Source organism: Balaenoptera borealis (genome assembly GCF_965194805.1).
Source record: "Balaenoptera borealis genome assembly, chromosome: 13".
NCBI classification, from domain to species: domain Eukaryota; kingdom Metazoa; phylum Chordata; class Mammalia; order Artiodactyla; family Balaenopteridae; genus Balaenoptera; species Balaenoptera borealis.
This window is the reverse complement of record NC_138870.1, coordinates 64,257,925-64,284,793: the sequence shown is the minus strand read 5'-3', so window position 1 is coordinate 64,284,793 and position 26,869 is coordinate 64,257,925. Positions and strand designations below refer to the sequence as shown.

Genomic DNA, 26,869 nt, shown 5'->3' with positions numbered 1-26,869 from the left:
TTAGCAACAATGGAAGGCAACACGAATAAGCTTTCACAAAAAAATTGATATACAACTTAACATACACTAAAGTGCACAAATCATAAGTGTACAGCTCAATGAATGTTTATTTATGTAAATGTATGTATACACGCATGTCACCACAACTCAAGATAAAGAATATTTCCAGCCCCCAGTAGGCTCTTTCATTCCCCCTGCTGGTCAATAACTCCCCTCCAAGGGTAATCACTTATTCTAATTCTTCTTAAGCCTTTAGAACAGTGGTTGGACATAAGTGCTCAAAAATATTGACCAAATGAATGAGGTCTTAAGATCTTATATGCTTGAAGGGATTCTTTGTACATTGTAATCATTAACTTTGTAGTTTGTTTTCCCTTTATAATTTGTATTTTTTAAAATGTATAAAATGTTATTACATTTGACCGTTTTTCTTTATTTCTTATGCTCCTTCAAAGATAAATTATTTCTTCATGCATTAGGTAAATATTCAACTTTTTTTTGAAATATTCAACTTTTAATCCCCCTCTCATAATTTGAACTAAAATATTTAATTCATAGTTGATCTGCAATTAATTTTATTGTGGTCTTAAATTATTTTTTTCCAATTTGAAAGTAGATATTTTAAAGTTCAAATAAATCAATTTTCAGTTGTTTAGAGCATATCTATTTAAAGTGCTGCCATTTGTACAGAATGATTATTGCTTTCCCAGTAAAATTATTTATACTGTGTGATATGTACAGCAGTAAATAACCTTAAATTTAGATTTTGAACTTTCTTTGACTATTAACTAATGGTTGTGTTGAATAAATGTGTTGATAAAAATAGTGAATGCATATTCTTTTTCTTCACTTTTTTAAAAGATTTCCAGAGATTGTATTACTTTATATATTTTTTTCTTTTCTCTTTACTCTTTTTTAGAAACATATTTTTAAAAATCATATTTTCACACCTGTAAAATAGCAAGAAAAATTTCTTGATAACATCAAATGTCCAGCCAGTGTTCAGTTAATTCTTATTGAGAAATTTTTTTACAGTTTATTTATATCAGGATTCAAATAAGCTTCATACACTGCAATGTTTCATATGCCTCTTTCTGCCTTTCTTTTTTATTTTTTGGGTGTGCTACGTTGCTTGCAGGATCTTAGTTCCCCGACCAGGGATTGAACACTGGTCCTGGCAATGAAAGCACCGAGTCCTAACCACTGGACCGCCAGGGAATTCCCTGCAATGGCTTATATGCTTCTGGAGTATCTATTAATCCATAGGTTTTTCCTACATTTTTTTTCCTTTGTCAGTTTATTTGTTGAAGAAGCCTGGTTGTTTTGTAGTTTATCACAGTCTGGAGTTTGCAGATTGAATCTCCATGGTATCGTTTAATGTGTTCTTCTGTTAGCTTCAGTTCCCATAAATTGTAGTTAGATCCAGAGGCTTGATATGAATGAGGTTTGATTTTTCTTTTTTTTTTTTTTTTTTGGTCAGGAGTACTCCACAGTAGTGTATATGTCTACCAGGAGGCATTAATACCTGGTTGTCCTTTCTCTGTTTTTAAAACAAAAACATGACTTTCTTATTATACCCATTTTTCAGGATTTGTGTGAAGATTAGTGATGATTTACGGAAGCATACAGAAAAATCCCTGTTATTTCTTTTGTATTTAATAAATGATTTTTCTTACAACTCTTATTTGGCTTTCCAGATTAAATTTGTAGTTGTACCAGCAATAGTTATGAGATGCTAAAAGACCAACAGAGCTGAACCTATCAACTCCTAACAAATATTTACAATCCTTTACAGATTGTTTAAATTATTTTGTGCTTAGTTTATCCATTGAAATTTTTGTGCCTGCTATTGTATTGCTTTCATAGCCAGTTTTTAATTGGGTCCATGGTTTGGTGTTTATGGACATTTTCATTCTTCTATAACTTATTTATCTCCAGTTTTATTTATCTTAAGAACAGTCTGTTAACAACATTAAAGGGTTCATTCACCTCAGAGGCCATTTTATTCTCTTTTCTCTCAGTCCTTTATTGTTTACATATATACTTCAAGTGGTTGTAATTCACTGTAGTACCTAAATATTGTATTTTGTGTTCTAAAAGAAGTTAGTATATCATAGTCTCTATTCCATATTAATTTATAGTCGTCATAACCTTTTTTTAAAAAATGGAGTCATCATGCTTTTCCATTGAGAAAATTGCCATATTCATAACTGTTCTTCTGTTTTTGAGTTGAATGAAGAGGTATACTATGTTGACCTTTTAAGTATGCTACTTCGAATTTTCTTTTTCTTAGAGATGAGTGGGTGGGGAATCAGCTTTTTAGAAAATACATGTTGTTTAAATGCCCTAAATATTCCTCTTGACTCTGTAAAGAGCCGCTACATTCTCTATGAACTCTGCCCTTATTCTTTCAGCAGCTTTTTTTGGGGGAAGGAGGAGATACTTTAGAAATTTGGGAGGAAGAACAAAACAGTAAGCTCTCTCCTGCTTCTTAAGTTTTTTTTCCTCTAAGGAAAGAGAAAAATAAGTTTATGGTTAATTTTTGAGCAGATAGTACATATTGATTGACACAGTGGGAATGACAGAATTTCTTACTGGAAACTCAAGATAGGAACCTGCTGCATTTCAGTGTTATAACTGTTATTGGCTTAGGACCTTGTTCATGTTCTTTAACCATAACACATTTTTTCAGGTGTTATAATTTGTTTTTATTTAAGCTTTTTTTTTTCTTTTAAAACTTTAAGCGTTCTAGAACTACTTAATTTATGGGCAGTCCTTAAGAAGCAGCAAACTTACAGCACAGTTTACTTGAAAGATTTAAGACAACCTGTTAATGGGAAAGGCATGGTCATTTGCTCACAAATGAGACAAGAGATCATCAGGTTTAAATGATTCACTGTGAATAACTAGTGCATGATGGAAAGGGATCACAATGCCACCATGATTGATTTATTTCTAAACAGAACCAGACAAATTCATCTTTGAGGAAGGTTGATATGTCTTAAATCTGATCTCTAATTATGGTATTTCTAAATAGGAAAACTGCACACCACTTTTTCCCCTCAATTAAAAAAATTGTGGTAAAATATGCATAACAAAATTTACCATCTTAACCATTTTTAAGTATACAGTTAAGTGCATTCATATTGTTGTGCAACCATACGACTGTTCACCTCCAGAACTCTCTTCATCTTGCAAAATAGAAATTCTATACTCATTAAACAATAACTCCCTATTTCCCCTTCCCCCAGCTCCTGGCAACCACCATTCTACTTTGTCTCTATGATTTTGACTGCTCTAAGTACCTCATATAAGTGAAATCATACAGTTTTTGTTTGTTTTTGTGACTGGCTTATTTTACTTAGCATAATGTCCTCAAAGTTCATCTATGTCGTAGCATGTGTCAGAAATTTCTTCTTTTTTAAGACTGAATAATATTCCTTTGTATGTCCATTCATATATCAATGGACACTTCTGTGTTTTAGCTATTGTGAATAATGATGCTATGAACATGGGTGTATAAATATCTGTTCAAAACCCTACTTTAAGTTGTTTTGGCTATATACCCAGAAGTGGAATTGCTAAATCAGATGGTAATTCTATTTTTAATTTTTTTGATGATCCACCAACTGTTTTCTATAATGTTTGTACCATTTTACATTCCCACCAACAATGCACAAAGACTGCAGTTTCTCCACATTTGCCACACACCACTTTTTAACGTACTTCTTTTAGTAGGCAGAAACATTAGTCTTGTTATTTACACTCCTTTACAGTCGTACATGTTTGCATAATTAGGAATTGAGTTTTGGCTACTGTGAAAACCCAAGGTGTGTGTTATGAACAGTTACAGATATTATCATTCACTCTATGTTAAGTGCTGATTTAGTGGGTGTAAGAAAGATTTGGACCTTGCTGGATTCTTAGAGTACAAGAAAAGCTTTTAAGAAGAGAATGGCAGTTAAGTAAGGTGATGGAAAGAAATATTTTGCTCTTTCTATCTAACACATTATTCTTTTGAGAGCTTTCTTCTGGAGGAGAGGAACGTCAAAATGTTTCCTGCTCCAGTTGCTTCTCTTCCACATTATCTTATAGTGACTAGGAGAAGCAACTACTGAATGGACCCAGGTTCACCAGTAGTTTATTTTAATTTCTTAAAAAGGCCTAGTTAAATAGCATGTTTAAATGTGAGTTGTCAAATCCAAAGTACACAAACTTGAATGAAATAGGGCTGTTCTTACATTGACTTAAATTTTTTCTTCCATCCTTTCACACTTCCTCCTCAGTCATCTGATTATCACGAATGTAATATATCTACTATGCAATATGTAGTGCTACTGGAAATGTTGAAAAATATATGACTGGTCTCCTGCCTTAGGGCTTATGCATATTCTCTTCTGGGAATTTGTTTCTTGCCATTCTTTGTGTAGCTAACTGCCACTCATCCTTTAGGTCTCAGCTTAAAGCATCATTTCCCATGAGAAGATTCACATGACCTCAGGTGGTCATGGACCATGTGTGTTTGGTGCACCTTGATTCTCCAGAAGGTAGCATATGCCTGACACCTATCAGGCAACTCATTAATTTGTATAAATTGAATATCATCATGGAGCTTTGGATCTAAATGGGAGAGGCAGGTGGGTAAACAAATATTTAGAAATACAGTGTGATCAGTTCTGTGCTAGAAGCACTTTGAGTGCACAGAGGAGGAAACAACTCTGCACTAGAGGAGAAATGGAGTCTATTTGCTGTTGTCTGTTCCTTTTTAGAACTAGTGTGAGAATGTATTTTTCAAGTTCATTCATTCATTTTCAAACATTTGCCATGTCTGTTTATGCCAGGAAGTTCATAACAAAGCTTTCCAAAACAAATGTCCCATATTTGGGGTCTTGCAGCCTTTTGTTTAAAGTTGTTGTCTCTGAGATGTTTTGTAGGAAGGTGTGTGGGAGGTAGAGAGGGGAAACTGTCATTCTTGTTTCTGGTGGGTATTAGACTCATAAGCTCCTTGTATGTCATTTTGATTTTTTAGGTTCTTGAAGCCAAATATTTGAAATTTACCATTGTCATCTATCTCAGCAAATATAATCTGTTTGTATGGTACATAGAACTATAATAGGTATTAATTACCATTCTTCAAAGTACCAGATGATAGAAAAATACAAATGAATGAATACATTAATAAATAGATAATATTTCTTTTTTGGAAAGTTTTTTTTTTTATTATGGTTTCAATAGGACTATTTTGATTTTCTGTTTCTTCTTGCAGAAGTTTCAGTAAGTTGGATTTTTCTGGGAATTTGTCCATTATAAATTTTCAAATTTACTGGTATAGAGGTATTTATAATTTCCTTTTAGGATGTTTTTAATATTTGGAGGATTTGTTGTTTTGTCTTCTTTATCATTATATTGATTATTTCTACTCTTTTTCCTTGTTTAGTCTCACCTAGCATTCATTAATTTTATTCTTTTCAAAGAACTAATTTTTAGCTTTGTTGATTTCCTTTTTTGTATTTTAGTTTTCTGTCATTTATTTCTGCTTTTTTGTTTCCTTCCTTTACTTTCTTAGGTTTAATTTGCTCCTCTTTCACATTTTTTGAAATGATGATTATTAGTTCTTTAGTTTTCAGATTGCCTTTTACAGCTATAAATTTTCTCTGCATACCTCAAGTTTTGATAAATAGTGTTTTTATTATCATTTAGTTAAAAACTTAATTTTCCTTGTTGCTTCCTAATTGCCACTGTGATTACTTTTTTAATCCATAGCTTATTTAGAGGTATATTTAATTAATTTCAAAATACATGGAGATTTTCTAGTTAAGTTTTTGTTAGTGATTTCTAGCTTAATTGCATTGTGGTCAGAGATCAGTCTGCATGTTTTCAACATTTTGCAAGTTATTTGAGACTTCCATTTTGGCCCAGCATGTAGTCAAATTTGGAAATATGTATATTTGAAAAGAATATATTGCGGTTGTTGGGTGCAGTGAAATTGATAGGTCAGTTAATCAAATTTTAAATCCACTGTTCAAAGCTTCTATATCCCTTTAGTTTATTTCATTTTTTTCAGTACTTAACTTTTCCCTTCCTTGGCTATTGGTAGCCCCTTCAAGTTGGCTCCTGAGTCTTCATTATGTGACTCCAATAGTCTTTGATAGCTTTCTTGCTCTCTGGAATACAAGATACTCTAGGCTCATCTCATACATTTGTTGTCTTAGATCTGGAATATGCCATTTCTTCAAGAAGCCCTGGTGTCTTTTAATGAGAAATGTTGTTTAGAGACCACAGACTGGGTGTCTTGGTCTGGTTGCTACTGGGTTGGTTACTGTTTCTATGGGCTAATTTGCTATTATTATTTTTTTTTAATTGAAGTATAGTTAATTTACAATGTTGTGATAGTTTCAAGTGTACAGCAAAGTGATTCAGTTATATATATATATATATTCTTTTTCAGATTCTTTTCCATTATAGGTTATTACAAGATATTGAGTATAGTTCCCTGTGCTATAGGATAGGCCCTTGTTGTTTACCTATTTTATATATGGTACTGTGTATATGTTAATCCCAATCTCCTAATTTATCTCCCCCTCACTCCGCTATCCCCTTTGGTAACCACAAGTTTGTTTTCTGTGTCTGTGAGTCTATTTCTGTTTTGTAAATAAGTTCATTTGTATTTTGCTATTTCTTTTAAAACACATGGAGCTCCATAGTTTACTTTGGTATGATTTTTTCTTCTCTTGAGGTTTTAAAAGCGGAAGTATGAATGTATAGTAAGAGGAGTCTTAATGCAGCTTTCTGAAGGTTGGGTTGATTGATATCTTTAGAGAAGCTTATATGACTTTAAGTGAGTTATGTTCTGTAATTCATAAATAATTTCTTCTCTGTATCCAACTCCACAAAATGTCCAGTGTTTTATACATATGATAGAATCTTGATGTAACTAAAGTTTATTTTCAAACTAGGAAATTAATTTTCTAATCTATCCCTTTTCCACACCCATTTTTAAGAAAAATAAACTGTGTAGTAATTTGATATTACTTCAGTTGTTTTTTTACTTTTTTTTGAGTTTTTAAATTTTATTTTATTTATTTTTTTTTACAGCAGGTTCTTATTAGTTATCCATTTTATACATATTAGTGTATATATGTCAATCCCAATCTCCCAATTCATCACACCACCAACCCCCGCTGCCACTTTCCCCCCTTGGTTTCCATACGTTTGTTCTCTACATCTATGTCTTAATTTCTGCCCTGCAAACCGGTTCATCTGTACCATTTTTCTAGGTTCCACATATATGCGTTAATATAAGATATTTGTTTTTCTCTTTCTGACTTACTTCACTCTGTATGACAGCCTCTAGATTCATCCACGTCTCTACAAATGACCCAATTTCGTTCCTTTTTATGCTTGAGTAATATTCCATTGTATAAATGTACCACATCTTCTTTATCCATTCGTCTGTCGATGGGCATTTAGGTTGCTTCCATGACCTGGCTATTGTAAATAGTGCTGCAATGAACACTGGGATGCATGTGTCTTTTTGAATTATGGTTTTCGCTGGGTGTATGCCCAGTAGTGGGATTGCAGGATCATATGGTAATTCTATTTTTAGTTTTTTAAGGAACCTCCATACTGTTCTCCATAGTGGCTGTATCAATTTACATTCCTACCAACAGTGCAAGAGGGTTCCCTTTTCTCCACACCCTCTCCAGCATTTGTTGTTTGTAGATTTTCAGATGATGCTCATTCTAACTGGTGTGAGGTGATACCTCATTGTAGTTTTGATTTGCATTTCTCTAATAATTAGTGATGTTGAGCAGCTTTTCATGTGCTTCTTGGCCATCTGTATGTCTTTGGAGAAATGTCTATTTAGGTCTTCTGCCCATTTTTGGATTGGGTTGTTTATTTTTTTAATATTGAGCTGCATGAGCTGTTTATGTATTTTGGAGATTAATCCTTTGTCCGTTGATTTGTTTGCAAATATTTTCTCCCATTCTGAGAAAATATTTCTTCTTGTTTGTAGTTTCCTTTGCTTTGCAAAAGCTTTTAAGTTTCATTAAGTCCCATTTGCTTATTTTTGTTTTTATTTCCATTACTCTAGGAGGTGGATCAAAAAAGATCTTGCTGTGATTTATGTCAAAGAGTGTTCTTCCTATGTTTTCCTCTAAGAGTTTTATAATGTCCGGTCTTACATTTAGGTCTCTAATCCATTTTGAGTTTATTTTTGTGTGTGGTGTTAGGGAGTGTTCTGATTTCATTCTTTTAGATGTAGCTGTTCAGTTTTCCCAGCACCACTTATTGAAGAGACTGTCTTTTCTCCATTGTATATCCTTGCTCCTTTGTCATAGATTAGTTGACCATAGGTGCGTGGGTTTATCTCTGGGCTTTCTATCCTGTTACATTGATCTATATTTCTGTTTTTATGCCAGTACCATATTGTCTTGATTACGGTAGCTTTGTAGTATAGTTTGAAGTCAGGGAGTCTGATTCCTCCAGCTCTGCTTTTTTCCCTCAAGACTGCTTTGGCTATTCGGGATCTTTTGTGTCTCCATACAAATTTTAAGATTTTTTTGTTCTAGTTCTGTAAAAAATGCCATTGGTAATTTGATAGGGATTGCATTGAATCTGTAGATTGCTTTGGGTAGTATAGTCATTTTCACAATATTGATTCTTCCAATCCAAGAACATGGTATATCTCTCCATCTATTTGTATCATCTTTAATTTCTTTCATCAGTGTCTTATAGTTTTCTGCATACAGGTCTTTTGTCTCCCTAGGTAGGTTTATTCCTAGGTATTTTATTCTTTTTGTTGCAGTGGTAAATGGGAGGGTTTCCGTAATTTCTCTTTCAGATTTTTCATCATTAGTGTATAGGAATGCAAGAGATTTCTGTGCATTAATTTTGTATCCTGCAACTTTACCAAATTCATTGATTAGCTCAAGTAGTTTTCTGGTGGCATCTTTAGGATTCTCTATGTATAGTATCATGTCATCTGCAAACAGTGACAGTTTTACTTCTTCTTTTCCAATTTGTATTCCTTTTATTTCTTTTTCTTCCCTGATTGCCATGGCTAGGCCTTCCAAAACTATGTTGAATAATAGTGGTGAGAGTGGACCTCTCCTGATCTTAGAGGGAATGGTTTCAGTTTTTCACCACTTAGAATGATGTTTGCTGTGGGTTTGTCATATATGGCCTTTATTATGTTGAGGTAGGTTCCCTGTGTGCCCACTTTCTGGAGAGTTTTTATGATAAATGGGTGTTGAGTTTTGTCAAAAGCTTTTTCTGCATCTATGGAGATGATTATATGGTTTTTCTTCTTCAATTTGTTAATATGGTGTATCACATTGATTGATTTGCATATATTGAAGACTCCTTGCATCCCTGGGATAAATCCCACTTGATCATGGTGTATGATCCTTTTAATGTGTTGTTGGATTCTGTTTGCTAGTATTTTCTTGAGGATTTTTGCATCTAAATTCATCAGTGATATTGGTCTGTAATTTTCTTTTTTTTGTAGTATCTTTGTATGGTTTGGTATCAGGGTGATGGTGGTCTCATAGAATGAGTTTGGGAGTGTTCCTTCCTCTGCAAATTTTTGGAAGAGTTTGAGAAGGATGGGTGTTAGCTCTTCTCTAAATGTTTCATAGAATTCACCTGTGAAGCCATCTGGTCCTGGGCTTGTTTGTTGGAAGATTTTAAATCACAGTTTCAATTTCATTACTTGTGATTGGTCTGTGCATATTTTCTATTTCTTCCTGGTTCAGTCTTGGAAGGTTATACCTTTCTAAGAATTTGTCCATTTCTTCCAGGTTGTCCATTTTATTGGCATAGAGTTGCTTGTAATAGTCTCTTAGGATGCTTTGTATTTCTGCAGTGTGTGTTGTAACTTCTCCTTTTTCTTTCTAATTTTATTGATTTGAGTCCTCTCCCTCATTTTCTTGATGAGTCTGGTTAATGGTTTATCAATTTTGTTTATCTTCTCAAAGAACCAGCTTTTAGTTTTATTGATCTTTGCTATTGTTTTCTTTCTTTCTGCTCTGACCTTTATGATTGCTTTCCTTCTACTAACTTGAGTTTTGTTTGTTCTTCTTTCTGTAGTTCCTTTAGGTGTAAAGTTAGATTGTTTATTTGAGATGTTTGTTGTTTCTTGAGGTAGGATTGTATTGCTATAAACTTCCCTCTTAGAACTGCTTTTGCTGCATCCCATAGGTTGTGGATCATTGTGTTTTCATTGTCATTTGTCTCTAGGTATTTTTGGATTTTCTCTTTGATTTCTTCAGTGATCTCGGTTATTTAGTAATGTATTGTTTAGCCTCCATGTGCTTGTGTTTTTTACATTTTTTTCCCTGTAATTGATTTCTAATCTCATAGCGCTGTGGTCAGAAAACATGCTTGATATGACTTCAATTTTCTTAAATTTACTGAGGCTTGATTTGTGACCCAAGATGTGATCTATCCTGGAGAATGTTCTGTGTGCACTTGAGAAGAAAGTGTAATCTGCTGTTTTTGGATGGAATGTCGTATAAATATCAACTAAATCTATCTGGTCTATTGTGTCATTTAAGCTTGAGTTTCCTTTTTAATTTTCTGTTTGGATGATCTGTCCATTGGTGTAAGTGAGGTGTTAAAGTCCTCTACTATTATTGTGTTCCTGTCGATTTCCTCTTTTATAGCTGTTAGCAGTTGCCTTGTGTATTGGGGTGCTCCTATTTTGGGTGCATATATATTTATAATTGTTACATCTTCTTGGATTGATCCCTTGTTCATTGTGTAGTGTCCTTCCTTGTCTCTTGTAACATTCTTTATTTTAAAGTCTATTTTATCTGATATGAGTATTGCTACTCCAGCTTTCTTTTGATTTCCATTTGCATGGAGTATCTTACTTTCAGTCTGTATGTGTCCCTAGGTCTGAAGTGGGTCTCTTGTAGACAGCATATATATGGGTTTGTTTTTGTATCCATTCAGCAAGCCTGTGTCTTTTGGTTGGAGCATTTAATCCATTCACGTTTAAGGTAATTATCGATATGTATGTTCCTATGACCATGTTCTTAATTGTTTTGGGTTTGTTTTTGTAGGTCCTTTTCTTCTCTTGTGTTTCCCACTTAGAGAAGTTCTTTTAGCATTTGTTGTAGAGCTGGTTTGGTGGTGCTGAATTCTCTTAGCTTTTGCTTGTCTGTCAAGGTTTTGACTTCTTTGTCGAATCTGAATGAGATCCTTGCCGGGTAGAGTAATCTTGGTTGTAGGTTCTTCCCTTTCATCACTTTAAGTATATCATGCCACTCCCTTCTGGCTTGTAGAGTTTCTGCTGAGAAATCAGCTGTTAACCTTATGGGAGTTCCCTTGTATGTTATTTGATTTTCCCTTGCTGCTTTCAGTAATTTTTCTTTGTCTTTAATTTTTGCCAATTTGATTACTGTGTGTCTCAGCGTGTTTCTCCTTGGGTTTATCCTGTATGGGACTCGTTGCTCTTCCTGGGCTTGGGTGGCTATTTCCTTTCCCATGTTAGGGAAGTTTTCGACTATAATCTCTTCAAATATTTTCTCTGGTCCTTTCTCTCTCTTCTCCTTCTGGAACCCATATAATGCGAATGTTGTTGCATTTAATGTTGTCCCAGAGGTCTCTTAGGCTGTCTTCATTTCTTTTCATTCTTTTTTCTTTATTCTGTTCCACAGCAGTGAATTCCACCATTCTGTCTTCCAGGTCACTTATCCGTTCTTCTGCCTCAGTTATTCTGCTATTGATTCCTTCTAGTGTATTTTTCATTTCAGTTATTGTATTGTTCATCTCTGTTTGTTTGTTCTTTAATTCTTCTAGGTGTTTGTTAAACATTTCTTGCATCTTCTTGATCTTTGCCTCCATTCTTTTTCCGAGGTCCTGGATCATCTTCACTATCATTATTCTGAATTCTTTTTCTGGAAGGTTGCCAATCTGCACTTCATTTAGTTGTCTTTCTGGGGTTTTATCTTGTTCCTTCATCTGGTACATAGCCCTCTGCATTTTCATCTTGTCTATCTTTCTGTGAATGTGGTTTTTGTTCCATAGGCTGCAGGATTGTAGTTCTTGCTTCTGTTGTCTGCCCTCTGGTGGATGAGGTTATCTAAGAGGCTTGTGCACGTTTCCTGATGGGAGGGACTGGTGGTGGGTAGAGCTGGCTGTTGCTCTGGTGGGCAGAGCTCAGTAAAACTTTAATCCGCTTGTCTGCTGATTGATGGGGCTGGGTTCCCTCCCTGTTGGTTGTTTGGCCTGAGGCGACCCAGCACTGGAGCCTACAGGCTGTTTGGTGGGGTTAATGTTGGACTCTGGGAGTGCTCATGCCAAGGAGTACTTCCCAGAACTTCTTCTGCCAGTGTCCTTGTCCTCACGGTGAGACACAGCCTCCCCTCACCTCTGCAGGAGACCCTCCAATACTAGCAGGTAGGTCTGGTTCAGTCTCTTATGGGGTCACTGCTCCTTCCCCTGGGTCCCAATGCGCACACTACTTTGTGTGTGCCCTCCAAGTGTGGAGTCTCTGTTTCCCCCAGTCCTGTCAAAGTCCTGCAATCAAATCCTGCTAGCCTTCAAAGTCTGATTCTCTAAGAATTCCTCCTCCCATTGCCGGGCCCCCAGGTTGGGAAGCCTGACGTGGGGCTCAGAACCGTCACTCTAGTGGGTGGACTTCTGTGGTATAAGTGTTCTCCAGTTTGTGAGTCACCCACCCAGCAGTTATGGTATTTGATTTTATTGTGATTGCGCGCCCCTCCTACCATCTCATTGTGGCTTCTCCTTTGTCTTTGGATGTGGGGTATCTTTTTTGGTGAGTTCTAGTGTCTTCCTGTCGATGATTGTTTAGCAGTTAGTTGTGATTCCGGTGCTCTCGCAAGCGGGAGTGAAAGCACGTCCTTCTACTTCGCCATCTTGAACCAATCTCCTCTGATGCCCCTCTTTTTTACTTTGTTCTTCTGTAGAATTATATATCAATTGGAAAATAATGTAAACTAGTTTTGTTTGTGACTAACCATAAAAGCAAACAAATGAACCTAAAAAAAATAAACCTAAGTTCAAAATAGGCTGTATATGAAAACGCTTTAGATTGTAAATATTTATGAAAGGTTCTTCATTAATTAATACAACTTAGGTTCATTTATATATTTTACTTCTGGTAGTTAATTTTTTTGCTTTTAATATAAAGGGGTTTGCAAGGGTTTTTGGGGGAGGGCAGGGGGTACTCTCACTCTACCACATCCAGAAGTCTGATTTTAATATCCTCATGTGCTGCTGAAGGTAACAGCATGCACATTCCTTTGTCATAGGCTCATTACGTAGTAGTATACTAGTTTATTTTTCTCTCTTTCAGCTAGGACAGGATATGTATTCTTTATATGTCCAGAATCTAGAACAGTGCCTCCTATGGGACAAGACGTAGATAAATATTTGATGAATGTGTTTTGAGCCCTACAAAGGAAATATAACTGATGATGAAGCAACAGTAGATATTAAGGGTTTATAAACCATAAATTTTATGAATTATGTATATTAGTGGTTGGTCCAGAGATAATGGGAAATGGAATTTGTTTTGTACCTTGCCAGAAATTTGGTAGTAGTGATTTCCTCGTTTTCATTGAACTTAGACTAACACTGGTTTTCCTCTGGGCAAAGTGCTTACAGTATCCTTTTGGCTGGACTCTACATAAACAGTGTGTATTTTGTAAAGCAACAGATCAAGAAAATCTTTAGTACATTTTTCTTTGTGCTTTTTATAAGTAACCCTTGTCACTTGTATGGATGATTAAAATTGAAAAGGGCTCCCAGACCTGATGCCGTTTTGTGTGTGTGTGGGTGTGGGTGTAGGCTTCCCCGCTACAACAAGCAATTTTTTGACACCAGCAGGATGTCTGAGAATTCTCCTGATTTCTTTTTTTTTTTTTTTTTTATAGGCCTTCATTTATTTCTCTCAACAAAGTTTTGTAGGTTTAAGTGAACAGGGCTTGCACATATTTTGTTAAAATTATTCATAAGTATTTTTATACTATTTAAATGTTATTTTAAAATTTGATTTTCCAATATTTTCATTGCTAGTATACAGCATATATAGAAATACATGAATAATTGTATGATCAAGCCACCCAAGATGGCTCTTCTCTTGCTCGCTGTACAACCCCTGCCCGACCAGTCCTCCTTCATCTACACACTACTCACATCACCAACCTTCCCTCCTAATACATACTTGCCTCCGGCCCCAGCTAGTGATTGTTCTAATCTTTAGATCAGAGCATCTCCACCGTGATAGCTTATCAAAGGGACGGTGAGGGACGTGCCCCTCTGCTTGTTTCTCTGGTAACCGATGAGCCAAGCTGATGTCAATTCCCCCTTATAACCGGTAACCTCCCCGAGCCCTGGGAGCAAAGACTACTACCATGTCCTGCCCGCTGTCTGCTGCACACCGTGGAGTGTTGCTCCAGGACATGTAAGCTCCTCCATCCATTAAACCATTGATGTCTATGTCACTGACTCCAGGCTCTTTCTTCGGTCTCGAGGCTGGGCAAGTGCAGGGCTTGCAGGCCTAATGCTTTCGTTGATTTTTGCTGAACTCTTGCATCACCAGCCAAACTGTGCTTGCAATTCCGGCATGATTTGAGAGTATCAGACTCAGGGTTCCTAGAATTGACTCTCGAGGCCGCCATGACAGAACCTACCCCCACCGGACGGCCTTTCTCTCCTGATTTCTGATACTGTATACCTGGAGATAGAATCAGATTCCACAGGTAGAGGGCTCAGTCCCACAGGACCATTCTCCACTTCAGATGCCAGTTGCAAGTCTGAGGTGTTACCTGGACTTCTGACTGTCTGGCTATAAATCAGAGGTTCCCATGACCCCATTCTTGGGTTTGGTTAATTTGCCAGAATGGCTCATAGAACTCAGAAAAATCTGTTTACTTACTAGATTATTGATGTTTTATAAATAGATATTAAAGGATACGAATCAACAGCCAGATAAAGATATACATAGCACAAGGTCCTGAGCGAAGCAGTTTGTCCTTGTGGAGCTTGGAGCCCAGCGTGGTAGCACCGGGAAGAGTCTGGTTCCCAGATATAGAAGCTCTCGGGGGGGAAAAATGGGGACCAAAAAGCTGCCCTTTTGGGTTTTTATGGTAGCTTCGTTACATAGTCATGATTGACTAAATCATTGGCCAGTGGATATTGATTCAATCTCAAGCCCTTCTCTCCTCCCTGGAAATCAAAGGGTGGGACTGAGAGTTCCAACTCTCTAATCACATGATTGGGCCTCCTAGCAACTAGCCCCCACCCTTGGGTGGGATCCACAAGTCACCTTCCCTGAAGAGTTTTCAGTAACTGAGGACAAGAGATCAAATATTATCCCATTATTCTTATTGTTCAGAAGATTCCAAGGGTTTTGGGAGCTGTGAGCCAGGAACTGTGGATGAAGACCAAATATATCTGAAATATATATATTTGGTCATCTGAATGACCAAATACATACATTTCTTACAAATCACAGTATTACAGCTATATACACATATATCTATCTAAAACAGTGCATCTAGTTGAACTGTTTAATGAATTTGCCAAATCAGAGATAGAAAAAGTATTTGGACACCCTTCTAGTTCAGAATTTAAGTAATTGATTGGGCTTTAATATGTTGTCAGGCAGTCATTAGATAAATGCAAACTAGATTATAATGAGTGTGAAATAGACATACATATAGGCATAGTATATTTGTGAAATAAGGTAATTTTAATGGCGGTTTTTTAGGAGGGGCAGTGCTTTGAGAATACCTACATACCTACATACTCCAGGGAAATCCAGATAGGAGGAGTCATCCAGATATTTTCCTTCCTTTCATCTTTATATCCTTAGGTAATTTAATGCCTTTCCCTCTTCCAAGACTTGGTCTGACTCATTCAGTCTGTTTCTTTTCTCTGTCTCCCTGACACATGTCTTCCTCATCTGTCTCCCTGGGGTTGTACAGCCACAGTAGGATAATTTGCCCTGCACACTCCTATCCCGCTTCCCCCTTGCCCATTCCAGCTTTTTGCTTGCCTCCCAGTCTTATTACCATCATTATCATTGTTGTTGTTATATTTTAGAATGGAAGAAATCTTAACTTAATTCATAGGTGCCAAAATATTAATATACTTTATGAAAAATATGTACTACACTGTTTTACAATAATTTTGATGAAAGCCACTTGAATAGACAGCCTACTTTAATAAAGCAGTCCGTGTGTGTGTGTGTGTGTGTGTGCGCGTGCGTGCATATATATATATATATATATATATATATATATATATATATATACTTTTTAAACTGCTTATGAATAAGATGTTGGTGCTAGCTTGCTTTCGGGGACCTGTCACATTTGTATAATTAATTTCTCATTATATTAGACTTTCCTTTAGGATTTAACCTAGTGTAAATACTGTAGATTAGTTCACACTAGCTAGACCAAATTACTCTTATTTGCAATCTAATTTTTTAATCAAATTGACAATGAATGAGATTAAGATTGGTGAATTTAGTCCTAATTTCCAGTGATAAGAAGGTAGTGCTATTCTTTAGAAGTGTGGTGTATTCATTGATACGCATTCTACCTTTAGAGAATATTTGTTTTTATAACTTAAGCATTTAAGAAAACAAAACAAAAAACTTCTGGGGCATCCTGTGAGATAGTAAGCCACAGCCTAATTGTATACAACTTGTAACTGAGACAGCCATCATTCAATATAGCGTCATGAGGTTGTTATGGTTAAACGACATATGTTAAAGCCATTAGCCTTACTTAGTAGATTCTCCTTCGTTCTTTCTGTGACTGAAATAACAATTCAAGCCCAAAATAGAGAAGATTTTTATAAAAATTCTTTCTCTAGGAACTTTGTTAAAGTGTAAATAGACAGTGAGGCGCCAGTTCCCTAAACAATGTCTAGAGTACTGATAACAAAGGAACACAAGAGAGAACAGAGTCTTCTTTAAACTTTGAATTTAGCTAGTAATTATGTTCAAATTGGGATGCAGGCCTAGCTCTAGCGTGGCAATTTGGAGAAAGGAGTCTTCAGGATTGTGATGCACTGTACTCTTTTACAAAAAACTTAGACATTCTTTTTGGTTATAGAAGCAACATACACTGTTTAAAAGGAGTTAAAGTAGGAGACTGCCTTTCTTCTCTTCAAGCCTACTCCCTAGGGCCTACCACCATTAGGTCTGTGTTTAATTACTGTTTTACCTTTAAAAAATATACGTTTTTATTCCCAGATCTATTACCATTTAAACGTCTCTAGCTTTAAACTCTGAAAGATGGGGAAATTAGTATGCTTATACCTTAAGCTTCCAGTCAATCACCTTCTCCCTCTAGTATTTTTTGTTAGACGTTTTTAGTTCTAGTGTTTGATTTCAAAGAAATACTAAAAACTTCTTTCTTGATATGTTAGTAGTGTCTCTTATCTTAACTCCCTTTTTTCAACAGTGAGGAATTTAGGGCACTTATCTTTCTTTTCCTGCTCCCTTTTTAATTTTTAATTTATTACTATTATTTTTTGAAGTATAGTTGATTTATAATATTATGTTCAGGTATACAGCATAGTGATTCAGTATTTTTACAGATTGTATTCCATTATAGGTTATTACAAGATAACGGCTGTAATTCCCTATGTTATACAGTATATCCTGTTGCGTATCTACATAGTAGTTTGTATCTGTTAATCCCATACCCATAATTTGTCCCTTCTCCCTTCTCTTTCCCCTTTGGTAACCACAAGTTTGTTTTCTATATCTGTGAGTCTGCTTCTGTTTTGGATAAACATTTACTTGTATTCTTTTTCAGATTCCACACGTAAGTGATATCACACACTATATGTCTCTTTCTGACATTTCAATAAGCATGATATTCTCTAGGTCCATCCATGTTGCTGCAAAGAGCAGAATTTCATCCTTTTTATGGCTGAGTAATATTCCATTGCATGTAAACACACACACACATATATATACACACACCACCATTGTATATATATGTGTATATATATATATATATATATATATATATACACACACACCACACACATATTCTTAATCTAGTCATCTGTTGATGGGCACTTGGGTTGCTCCCAAGTGCAGTATCTTGGCTATTGTAAATAGTGGTGCTGTGAACATTTGGGTGCATGTATCTTTTTGAATTAGCATTTTTATTTTTTTCCAGATATTTTCCCAGGAGTGGAATTGCTAGATCATATGGTTGTTCTATTTTTTTTAAACAAATTTTTATTTATTTATTTATTTATGGCTGCGTTGGGTCTTCGTTGCTGTGTGTGGCTTCTCTAGTTGTGGCGAGTGGGGGCTACTCTTCGTTGCACAGGCTTCTCATTGCGGTGGCTTCTCTTGCTGCAGAGCACGGGCTTTAGGCATGCGGGCTTCAGTAGTTATGGCACATGGGCTCAGTAGTTGTGGCTTGCAGGCTCTAGAGCGCCGGCTTCAGTAGTTGTGGTGCACAGGCTTAGTTGCTCTGTGGCATGTGGGATCTTCCTGGACCAGGGCTTGAACCCATGTCTCCTGCATTGGCAGGTGGATTCTTAACCACTGCACCACCAGGGAATCCCTGGTTGTTCTATTTTGAGTTTTTTGAGGACTGCTCCCTTTTTTCAGTCATGTTATGATTTGATTTTTACTGTGTGTATTATGAGTGAGTCTTGTTTGCTTTTTTCTTCCATGTTCCAGTGTGATTTATTCCAGAAATGCAAGAAAGGCTTAATATTCAATAAATCAAGCAATATAATCACATAAAGATAGCAAAGGAAAAAATACATGCATTCATTTCAATAGAGTCGTAAATGTACTTAACAAAAACTAGTGCCCAGTCATTAAAAATATAAATTAGACTTTTCACGAAAATTATAATAGAAGGGAAGTTTCTTAATTTGATGAAGATAACTACAGAAAAACTACAGTTATCATATTCAGTGCTGAATTTTTTTTTAGGGTGTTTGGACTTTTTTTAATACTTGAAATTTCCTTTTTTGTCATTGTATATTTTATTTAAAATTTTTTTCATTGAAATGTAGTTGATTTACAATATTATATTAGTTTCAGGGGTACAACATAGTGATTCAAAACTTTTAAGCTTATGCTCCATTTAAAGTCGTTATAATATATTGGCTATATTCCCTGTGCTGTGCAATATATCCTTGTAGCTTATTTTATGCATAGTAGTTTGTACCTCTTAATTCCCTATCCCTATCTTACCCCGCCCATTTCCATCTCTCTACTGGTAACCACTAGTTTGTTCTCTATATCTGTGAGTCTGTTTCTGTTTTGTTGTGTTCATTTGTTTGTTTTATTTTTTAGATTCCACAATAAGTGATAACATAGAGTATTTGTCTTTCTCTGTCTACTTATTTCACTGAGCATAATACCCTCCAGGTCCATCCATGTTGCTGCAAAGGGCAAAATTTCATTCTTTTTTTGTGGCTGAGTAGTATTCCATTGTATGTATATATACCATATCCATTCATCTGTTGACGGATACTTAGGTTGCTTCCATATCTTGGCTATTGTAAATAATGCTGCCGTGAACATGGGGGTGCATGTATCTTTTCAAATTAGTGTTTTTGTTTTCTTTGGATGTATACCCAGGAGTGGAATTGCTGGATCATATGGTAGTTCTATTTTTAGTTTTTTGAGGAACCTGCATACTGTTTTACTTAGTGGCTGCACCAATTTACATTCCCACCATTAGTTGGAATTCTTTTACATGTAGTGTAAAAGAATTCCCTTTTCTCCACATTCTCACCAGCATTTGTTACTTGTGGTCTTTTTGATAATAGCCATTCTGACAGATTGTGAGGTGATATCTTGTGGTTTTGATTTGCATTTCTCTGATGATTTGCAATGTTGAGCATATTTTCATGTGCCAGTTGGCCATCTGTATGTCTTCTTTAGAAAAATGTCTATTCAGGTCTTCTGCTCAGTTTTTAATTGGGTGGTATTATTTTACTTTTTGTGACATTGAGTTGTATGAGCTTATTAACCCCTTACTGATTAACCCCATTTGCAAATATTTTCTCCCATTCAGTAGGTTGTCTTTTCATTTTGTCAATGGTTTCCTTTGCTGTGCAAAAGCCTTTTAAGTTTAATTAGGTCCCATTTGTTTATTTTTGCTTTTGTTTTCTTTGCCTTAGGAGACAGGTCCAAAAAATATTGCTATGATTTATGTCAAAGAGTGTTCTGCTTGTGTTTTCTTCTAGGAGTTTTATGTTTTCTGGTCTAACATTTAGGTCTTTAATACATTTTGGTTTTAATTATTTTTGTATATGGTGTGAGGAAATGTTCTGATTTTATTCCTTTACATGTAGCTGTCATGTTCCCAGCACCACTTACTGAAGAGATTTTCTTTTCCCCATTGTATATTCTCGCCTCCTTTGTTGATTAATTGACCATAGTTGAGTGGGTTTATTTATGGGCTCCCTGTTCTGTTCCATTGATCTATGTGTCTGTTTTTGTGCCAGTACCATACTGTTTTGACTACTGTAGATTTGCAGTATGGTCTGAAGTCAGGGAGCATGATACCTTCAGCTTTGTTCTTCTTTCTCAAGATTGCTTTTTATATAGAGTAATTTTGTCTTTACATAAGGTAATTATGTTGAATAGACCTGAAAATTGAAAAGCAAAAATTGGGATTTATTCATTTATTCTATAAATATCGATTCTTTGATATTGAATACCCCAGGGCTCTGAACTCAGTCCTCTTTTCTGTCTACACTGATTCCCAAGGAGATCTCATCGAGTCTTATGGTTTTAAATTGCATCTATATGCTGACTCTCAGTTTACATTTCTAGCCTGACTGCTCCTCCTCCTCACATCCATAGGTCCAACTCTCTACTTGATATCTCTATGCAGATGTCTAACTGGCATCTCAAAGTGAATATATCCAAAAGGAGCTCCTGATATTCATCTCTTTCCTCTTCAAGTCTTTCCATAATGTACTCCATATCTTTTATTGGCAGTTTCATTCTTCCAGTTGCTCAGGGCACAGACCTCCTAAGCCCTACCCCCCCTTCTCTTTAAATTCACACCCTACATCTGGTTCATCAACAAATCCTTTTGACTCTATATTCAAAGTATTTAAAGAATTTGATACTATTCACCACATCTCTTGCTACTGTTCTGGTACAAGCCACCATGGTCTCTTGCCTGGATTATAGCAATGGTCTTCCAATTTGTAATCTATTCTCAGCCAGCAGCCAGAGTGGTCCTGCATAAGTTAGATTCTGTTATTTCTTTGCTCTCCTTTCTGCAGATAGCTTCCCATCTCATTCAGAGTGTAAGTCAAAGTCCTTCTGTCCTATTAGGCTCTCTATGATTTGGAACATAGTTATCTCCCTGTTCTCATTGCTAACTGCTCTCTTCCTTATTCCACTTGCCATATTACTCTCCTTGCTGTTCTTTAAACATGCCGCATACTCCTGCCTTAGGGTCTTTGTGCTTGCTGTTTCCTGTTCTGCCTGGGAAGGTCTTCTAGATACTTGAGCAACTCACCCCCTCATGTTACTGAGATCTTGACTCAGTCATTCCTATCTAAAATTCTCCCTACTACTGTGACATATATAATTGCTCGCTTCCTAATTTTTTCTTCTCAGCACTGATTACTGTCTAATGTACAATATATTTTAAATAATTAGTTTTTAAAAAATTTGTCAGGCCAGGTTCATTGAGGAAAACAAATCACTATAGGTACTTACAGCAAAAGGGAAATTAGTAAGGGGAATTAGATTCTTAAAATTTTTTGGAAAAGCTGGAGTTATAGAGCCTGGAAGGCTGTTCTCAGCTTTCAGATTAGTCATTGCTGCTGCTGATTATGGCTGCCTGGTAGTACCAACATAGGGAACTGGCAGGGGAGCATTTGGTGATTACTGTAAAACCTCATGTCTGTTAAAGTCCAGGTGTCTACTGCATTCAGAAGAAAAATGACCTTGTTTCTGTCTCTCTTCTGCCTTCCAAATATTGTGCAGATGCATTGCATTTGCTGAATGTAAATCACATACAGAATTCCGGGGCAAAGATATTTGCAAAATGGAGTTCTCATACTTTTAGCTTTTGTGATAAAGAAGATACAAAGGAGAGCACAGAAGGTGGTGAGAATGAACGATGAGATAAATATATCTATATTTATATGGATAAGATATGAATGCACACATACATATTGTATTTGTCAGGGTTCTCCAGAGAAACAGAACCAATAGGATATACGTGTATACAGAAAGAGAGAGGGGAAGAAAGAGTGGCTTTATTTTAAAGAATTGGCTCCCGTGATTGTGGGGGCTGACAAGCCTGAAATTGCAGGGCAGGCTGCAAAGTCCTTGGGTGATGTTCACTCTCCTTGATATCCTATAACTTAAATATTTAACAGTACTTAAATACTATAATGTAAAGTCAGTGTATCTTATGTTATATGACAAGGAGATAAGAGAGGGAAGAAAACAGTTATTTGATGCATACACACAGAAACATATTCATAACAAAATTAGGAAAAAAATACTCATAACTAATTATAATTCTCATTTCTGTAACTGGTCATGTAGTGGTAGCTGGTATTTATAAATGCCTTCTTCCACTACCCATTTTGTATTCCCTTTAACGTCAGCAAGCACCTCAGATAGCCATAGTTCTTTCTTTACCTGGTGGAGTGACCCAAACTTTTGTTTCTGAAGGGTTTGAGTCAGTAGTAGTCCTGCCTTGGTTGGGCTATTGTAGTTTTCCATCGAATATAATCATAAGGCATGGTAGTCCTAAGAGATGCTCTTAGGGATCTCCGATAACCAGACATTTTCTTTCTTACCACCATTGTGGAATAGTAGTCCAATTTCCCCTTGGTAATTAGAATCAATTACCTAAGCCAGCACAGTAAGTTCTTTCTTTACCTACTGATCCTGAGGCATGGGGAGCTTAAAGTGGCCAGGTGGCAGGCTTAACTTCCAGTTCAGTGGAATCACTGTTGTGTCTCCTGGTGGAAGCATTCCTTCCTTTGGAACTAAGACCTCTAGACCAGCAAAGCATAAGGTCATGGGGACAGGAAACAAAAATTTTTGCTAGTAGTGGTGTTGGGAAAGCTGGATTGCTGCATGTAAATCAATGAGGTTAGAACACATTCTCACACCATACACAAAAATAAACTCAAAATAGCTTAAAGACTTCAATGTAAGACATGACACCATAAAACTCCCAGAAGAGAACACAGGCAAAACATTCTCTGACATAAATTGTACCAATGTTTTCTTAGGTCACTCTCCCAAGACAATAGAAATAAAAGCAAAAATAAACAACTGGCACCTAATCAAACTTGTAAGCTTTTGCACAGCAAAGGAAACCATAACCAAAATGAAAAGACAACATATGGACTGGGAGAAAATATTTGTGAACAATGTGACCAACAAGGGCTTACTTTCCAAAATATACAAACAGCTCATGACAACTCAATAACAAAAAACCAACCAAATCAAAAAATGGACAGAAGACCTAAATAGACATTTCTCCAAAGAAGGCATACAGATGGCCAATAGGCACATGAGAAGATGCTCAACATCGCTAAGTATGAGAAATGCAAATCAAAACTACAATGAGGTACCACTTCACACTGGTCAGAATGGCCATCATTTAAAAGTCTACAAATAACAAATGCTGGAGTGTGTGTGGAGAAAAGGGAACCCTCCTGCACAGTTGATGGGAATGTAAATTGGTGCAGCCACTATGGAAAACAGTATGGAGGTTCCTTAAAAAACTAAAAATAGAGTTGCTGTATGATCCAGCAATCCCATTCCTGGGCACATATCCAGAGAAAACTCTAATTACAATTTACAACAGCCAAGACATGGAAGCAGTCTAAATGTCCATTGACGGATGAATGGGTAAAGAAGATGTGGTATATATACACAATGGAACACTACTTAGCCGTAAAAAAAATGAAATAATGCCATTTGCAGCAACATGGATGGACCTAGAAATTATCATATTAAGTGAAGTAAGTCAGAAAAAGAAACACAAATACTTTATGATACCACCTATATGTGGAATCTAAAATATGACACAAATGAACTTATTTATGAAACAGAAACAGACTCGCAGATATAGAAAACAAATTTACGGTTACCAAAGGGAAAAGGGGGTGGGGGAGGGATAAATTAGGAGTTTGGAGTTAGCAGATACAAACTACTATATATAACATAGATAAACAACAAGGTCCTACTGTATAGCACAGGGAACTATATTCAATATCCTGTAATAAACCATAAGGGAAAAGAATATGTATATATATATATGTATAACTGAATCACTTTGCTGTACACCAGAAACTAACACAACATTGTAAATCAACTATACTTCAATAAAAATAAATAAACAAAAATATTTGCTTGGGTTCAATAAATAGTCAGTGGTACCACTTCCATTTCCTTCCTCTGAGTCCTAACCTGTGAATCTTGGCTATGCAAGAAATAGCACCATATATCGGACATTCAGAGCATATACAGCCTTTTGGAGATCCTCGCTCAAGGTATTGCCACCTGGCTGGTGCTCTCACTGAGTCCTCAAAAGGCCATTCCACGGTTCTATCAAGCCAGCTGTTTCAGGATGATAGGGATTATGGTAAGACTAGCGAATTCACTAGCCCATTGCCACACTTTTTTTTTTTTTTTTTTGCTGTGAAATAAGTTCCTTGATCAGCAGCAGTGCTTTGTAGAACAATAGTAGGGATAGAGAAGGCATTCTGTAAGTCCACGGATAGTAGTTTTGGCAGAAGCATTTTGTGCAGGGAAGGCAAATCTGTATACAGACTAAGTATCTATTTCAGTAAGAATCAAGTACTACCTCTTCCATGATAGAAGCAGTCCAGTGTGATCAACCTGTCACCAGGTAGCTGGCTGATCACCTCAGGGAATAGTGTCCTACTGGGGACTCAGTGTTGGTCTCTGCTGCTGGCAGATTTGGCACTCAGCAGTGGCAGTAGCCAGGTTGGTCTTGGTGAGTGGAGGTCCATGTTGCTGAACCCATGCATAACCTGCATCCCTACCATGGTGGCTACTTTGTTCATGAGCCCATGGACAGTGGCAGGATTGGCTGGGGAAAGAGGCTGACTCGTATCCACAGGATGGGTCATCCTGTATTTATATTTCAGTGCAGCCTTTTACACTTGCAAAAACAAGAAAATGATTTGGAACTCCAGGAAATGACTAGAAGTCTACCTATTTCTTGGTTTTAATTTTGTTAGCTGTTGTAAGGAAGAATTATTAGAGAGATTATTAGAGACTTCTGAATATATATAATTACTGTAGGAGTTCATCTTGGAGGCTTTGTTAGTTAAAAAGCTCAAAAGAAAAGTGATGAACACCTACTTCTAAGACTTTTCAAAATAAAAAGAAGTATAAAAGTAATACATGTTCATTGTAAAAATGAAAAATTCAGAAACAAAAAGAGTATTTTATATATTATGTTCTATCATTTTGTTTTTTCCACCTAATGTGTTGTGGTCTTCTTTCTAGTTTAGTATATACAGATATTAACTCATTTTTAAAAATTGCAGCGTGCTATTCAATTGTATGTATGTAGTATAATTTAAGCAAGCTCCTAATGATTGACATTAAGGCTGGTTCCAGTTTTTCTCACCTATTACTTTGTTGGATGTGTTTATTTATGTCTTTATGCATTTGTATAATATATTTGTGGAATAATTCCTAGCCTTGCAATTGCTGGATTAAAGCATATATATTTTAAATTGTCCTCTCCCCAATTGTTCTGATTTATATTCTTATCACAAAAGTACATGAGAACATCTATTTTCCTATGTTCTCACCAACACTGGATGGTAGCACACTTTTTAGTTTTTGCCAATGTAATAATGAAAAAATATATAATTTTATTTCCTTAGTTATAAGTAGATTCAGTCATTCTTCAAGGTGCATGGCAAAATCTGTTTGGTTTTTTTTCCCATTATTGGATTTCCCAATAACCTTAGCCTAAAATGATTTCTCTCTCCTTATATACTTAATGCTTTATTTCCCACTTATCACAGTTTTATACCAGAACTAATACATATGATTTTCTTCTTCTAGGATTTACAGAATGACTAAATATTAATGGAAAGAGAAGTGTAAACCTCTCTTCTTTCACTATGGAGGCTGGTTTGGCAGATGGAGAACCTGACCGAACTTTGGTGAGTGGTTCAAATACAGCATAATAAGGTACTACCATCTACAGCTGGAAAGTGTTTGATGTAAGCCATCATTTTATTTTAAAAATGTATTTAAAACAAACTTTTAAAAAAGTATTTTAAAATAATACTTTAATTCCTCTGTTGATATGAAAATTACAGATAGTTTAAAGCTTGTTAGGGCATAACCCAGTTTTCTGCTATATCTGCCTTATCTCCTACCTCTTTTCCCTTGCTTTCCCAGCCATATGGTGTAAGACATACTGATGTAAGTTTGTGTTTGTTTTCCTCAAGAAACTTTTTGCCTTACTGAAATCAAGAGGTTGTTAACAGTTAAGGAAATTAAATGCCTGTAAATCTCACATCATGTGCAGCTGTAGATAGAATGAAACAGTTAAAATAATTCAGAATTAAGAGCAGTTGCCACATATATTCTTTATATAAAAGTATAACAATTTAATAAATATTGCTGCCTTGTGTTGTGATTGAATTGTATTCTGAAATTAAAACAAATAGGTGGGGGGGGGGGTACTGGTTAAGTGTACCTTATCCAATAAGTTAAAAAAATAAATAAAAATTCACCAGTAGGGTGTGGATTAAATGATGATTTGTCACTGTACAAAAACATTTTGCTCTAGGATCATTTCATTTTCAATTCTCCTTTTTTAAAGATTCCATTAAATATTGATTT

The 26,869-nt window shown here is 35.9% G+C and overlaps 1 protein-coding gene across 14 annotated transcripts in view; it reads left to right on the top strand.

Annotated features, from left to right (window-relative positions):
* The window catches only part of OSBPL8 (oxysterol binding protein like 8), a 197,144-nt gene that overhangs the window by 37,441 nt on the left and 132,834 nt on the right, over positions 1 to 26,869 (top strand). For 9 of the 14 annotated variants that reach the window (XM_082351586.1, XM_082351590.1, XM_082351585.1 and 6 more), the window contains one exon: positions 26,081 to 26,181. In XM_082351586.1, the coding sequence (XP_082207712.1) occupies positions 26,140 to 26,181 (42 nt within the window). In that variant the 5' untranslated portion in view covers positions 26,081 to 26,139. Of the gene's footprint in view, positions 1 to 26,080; positions 26,210 to 26,869 lie in introns of those variants that run through there. The other 5 variants (XM_082351579.1, XM_082351577.1, XM_082351588.1 and 2 more) reach the window with 3 other exon arrangements.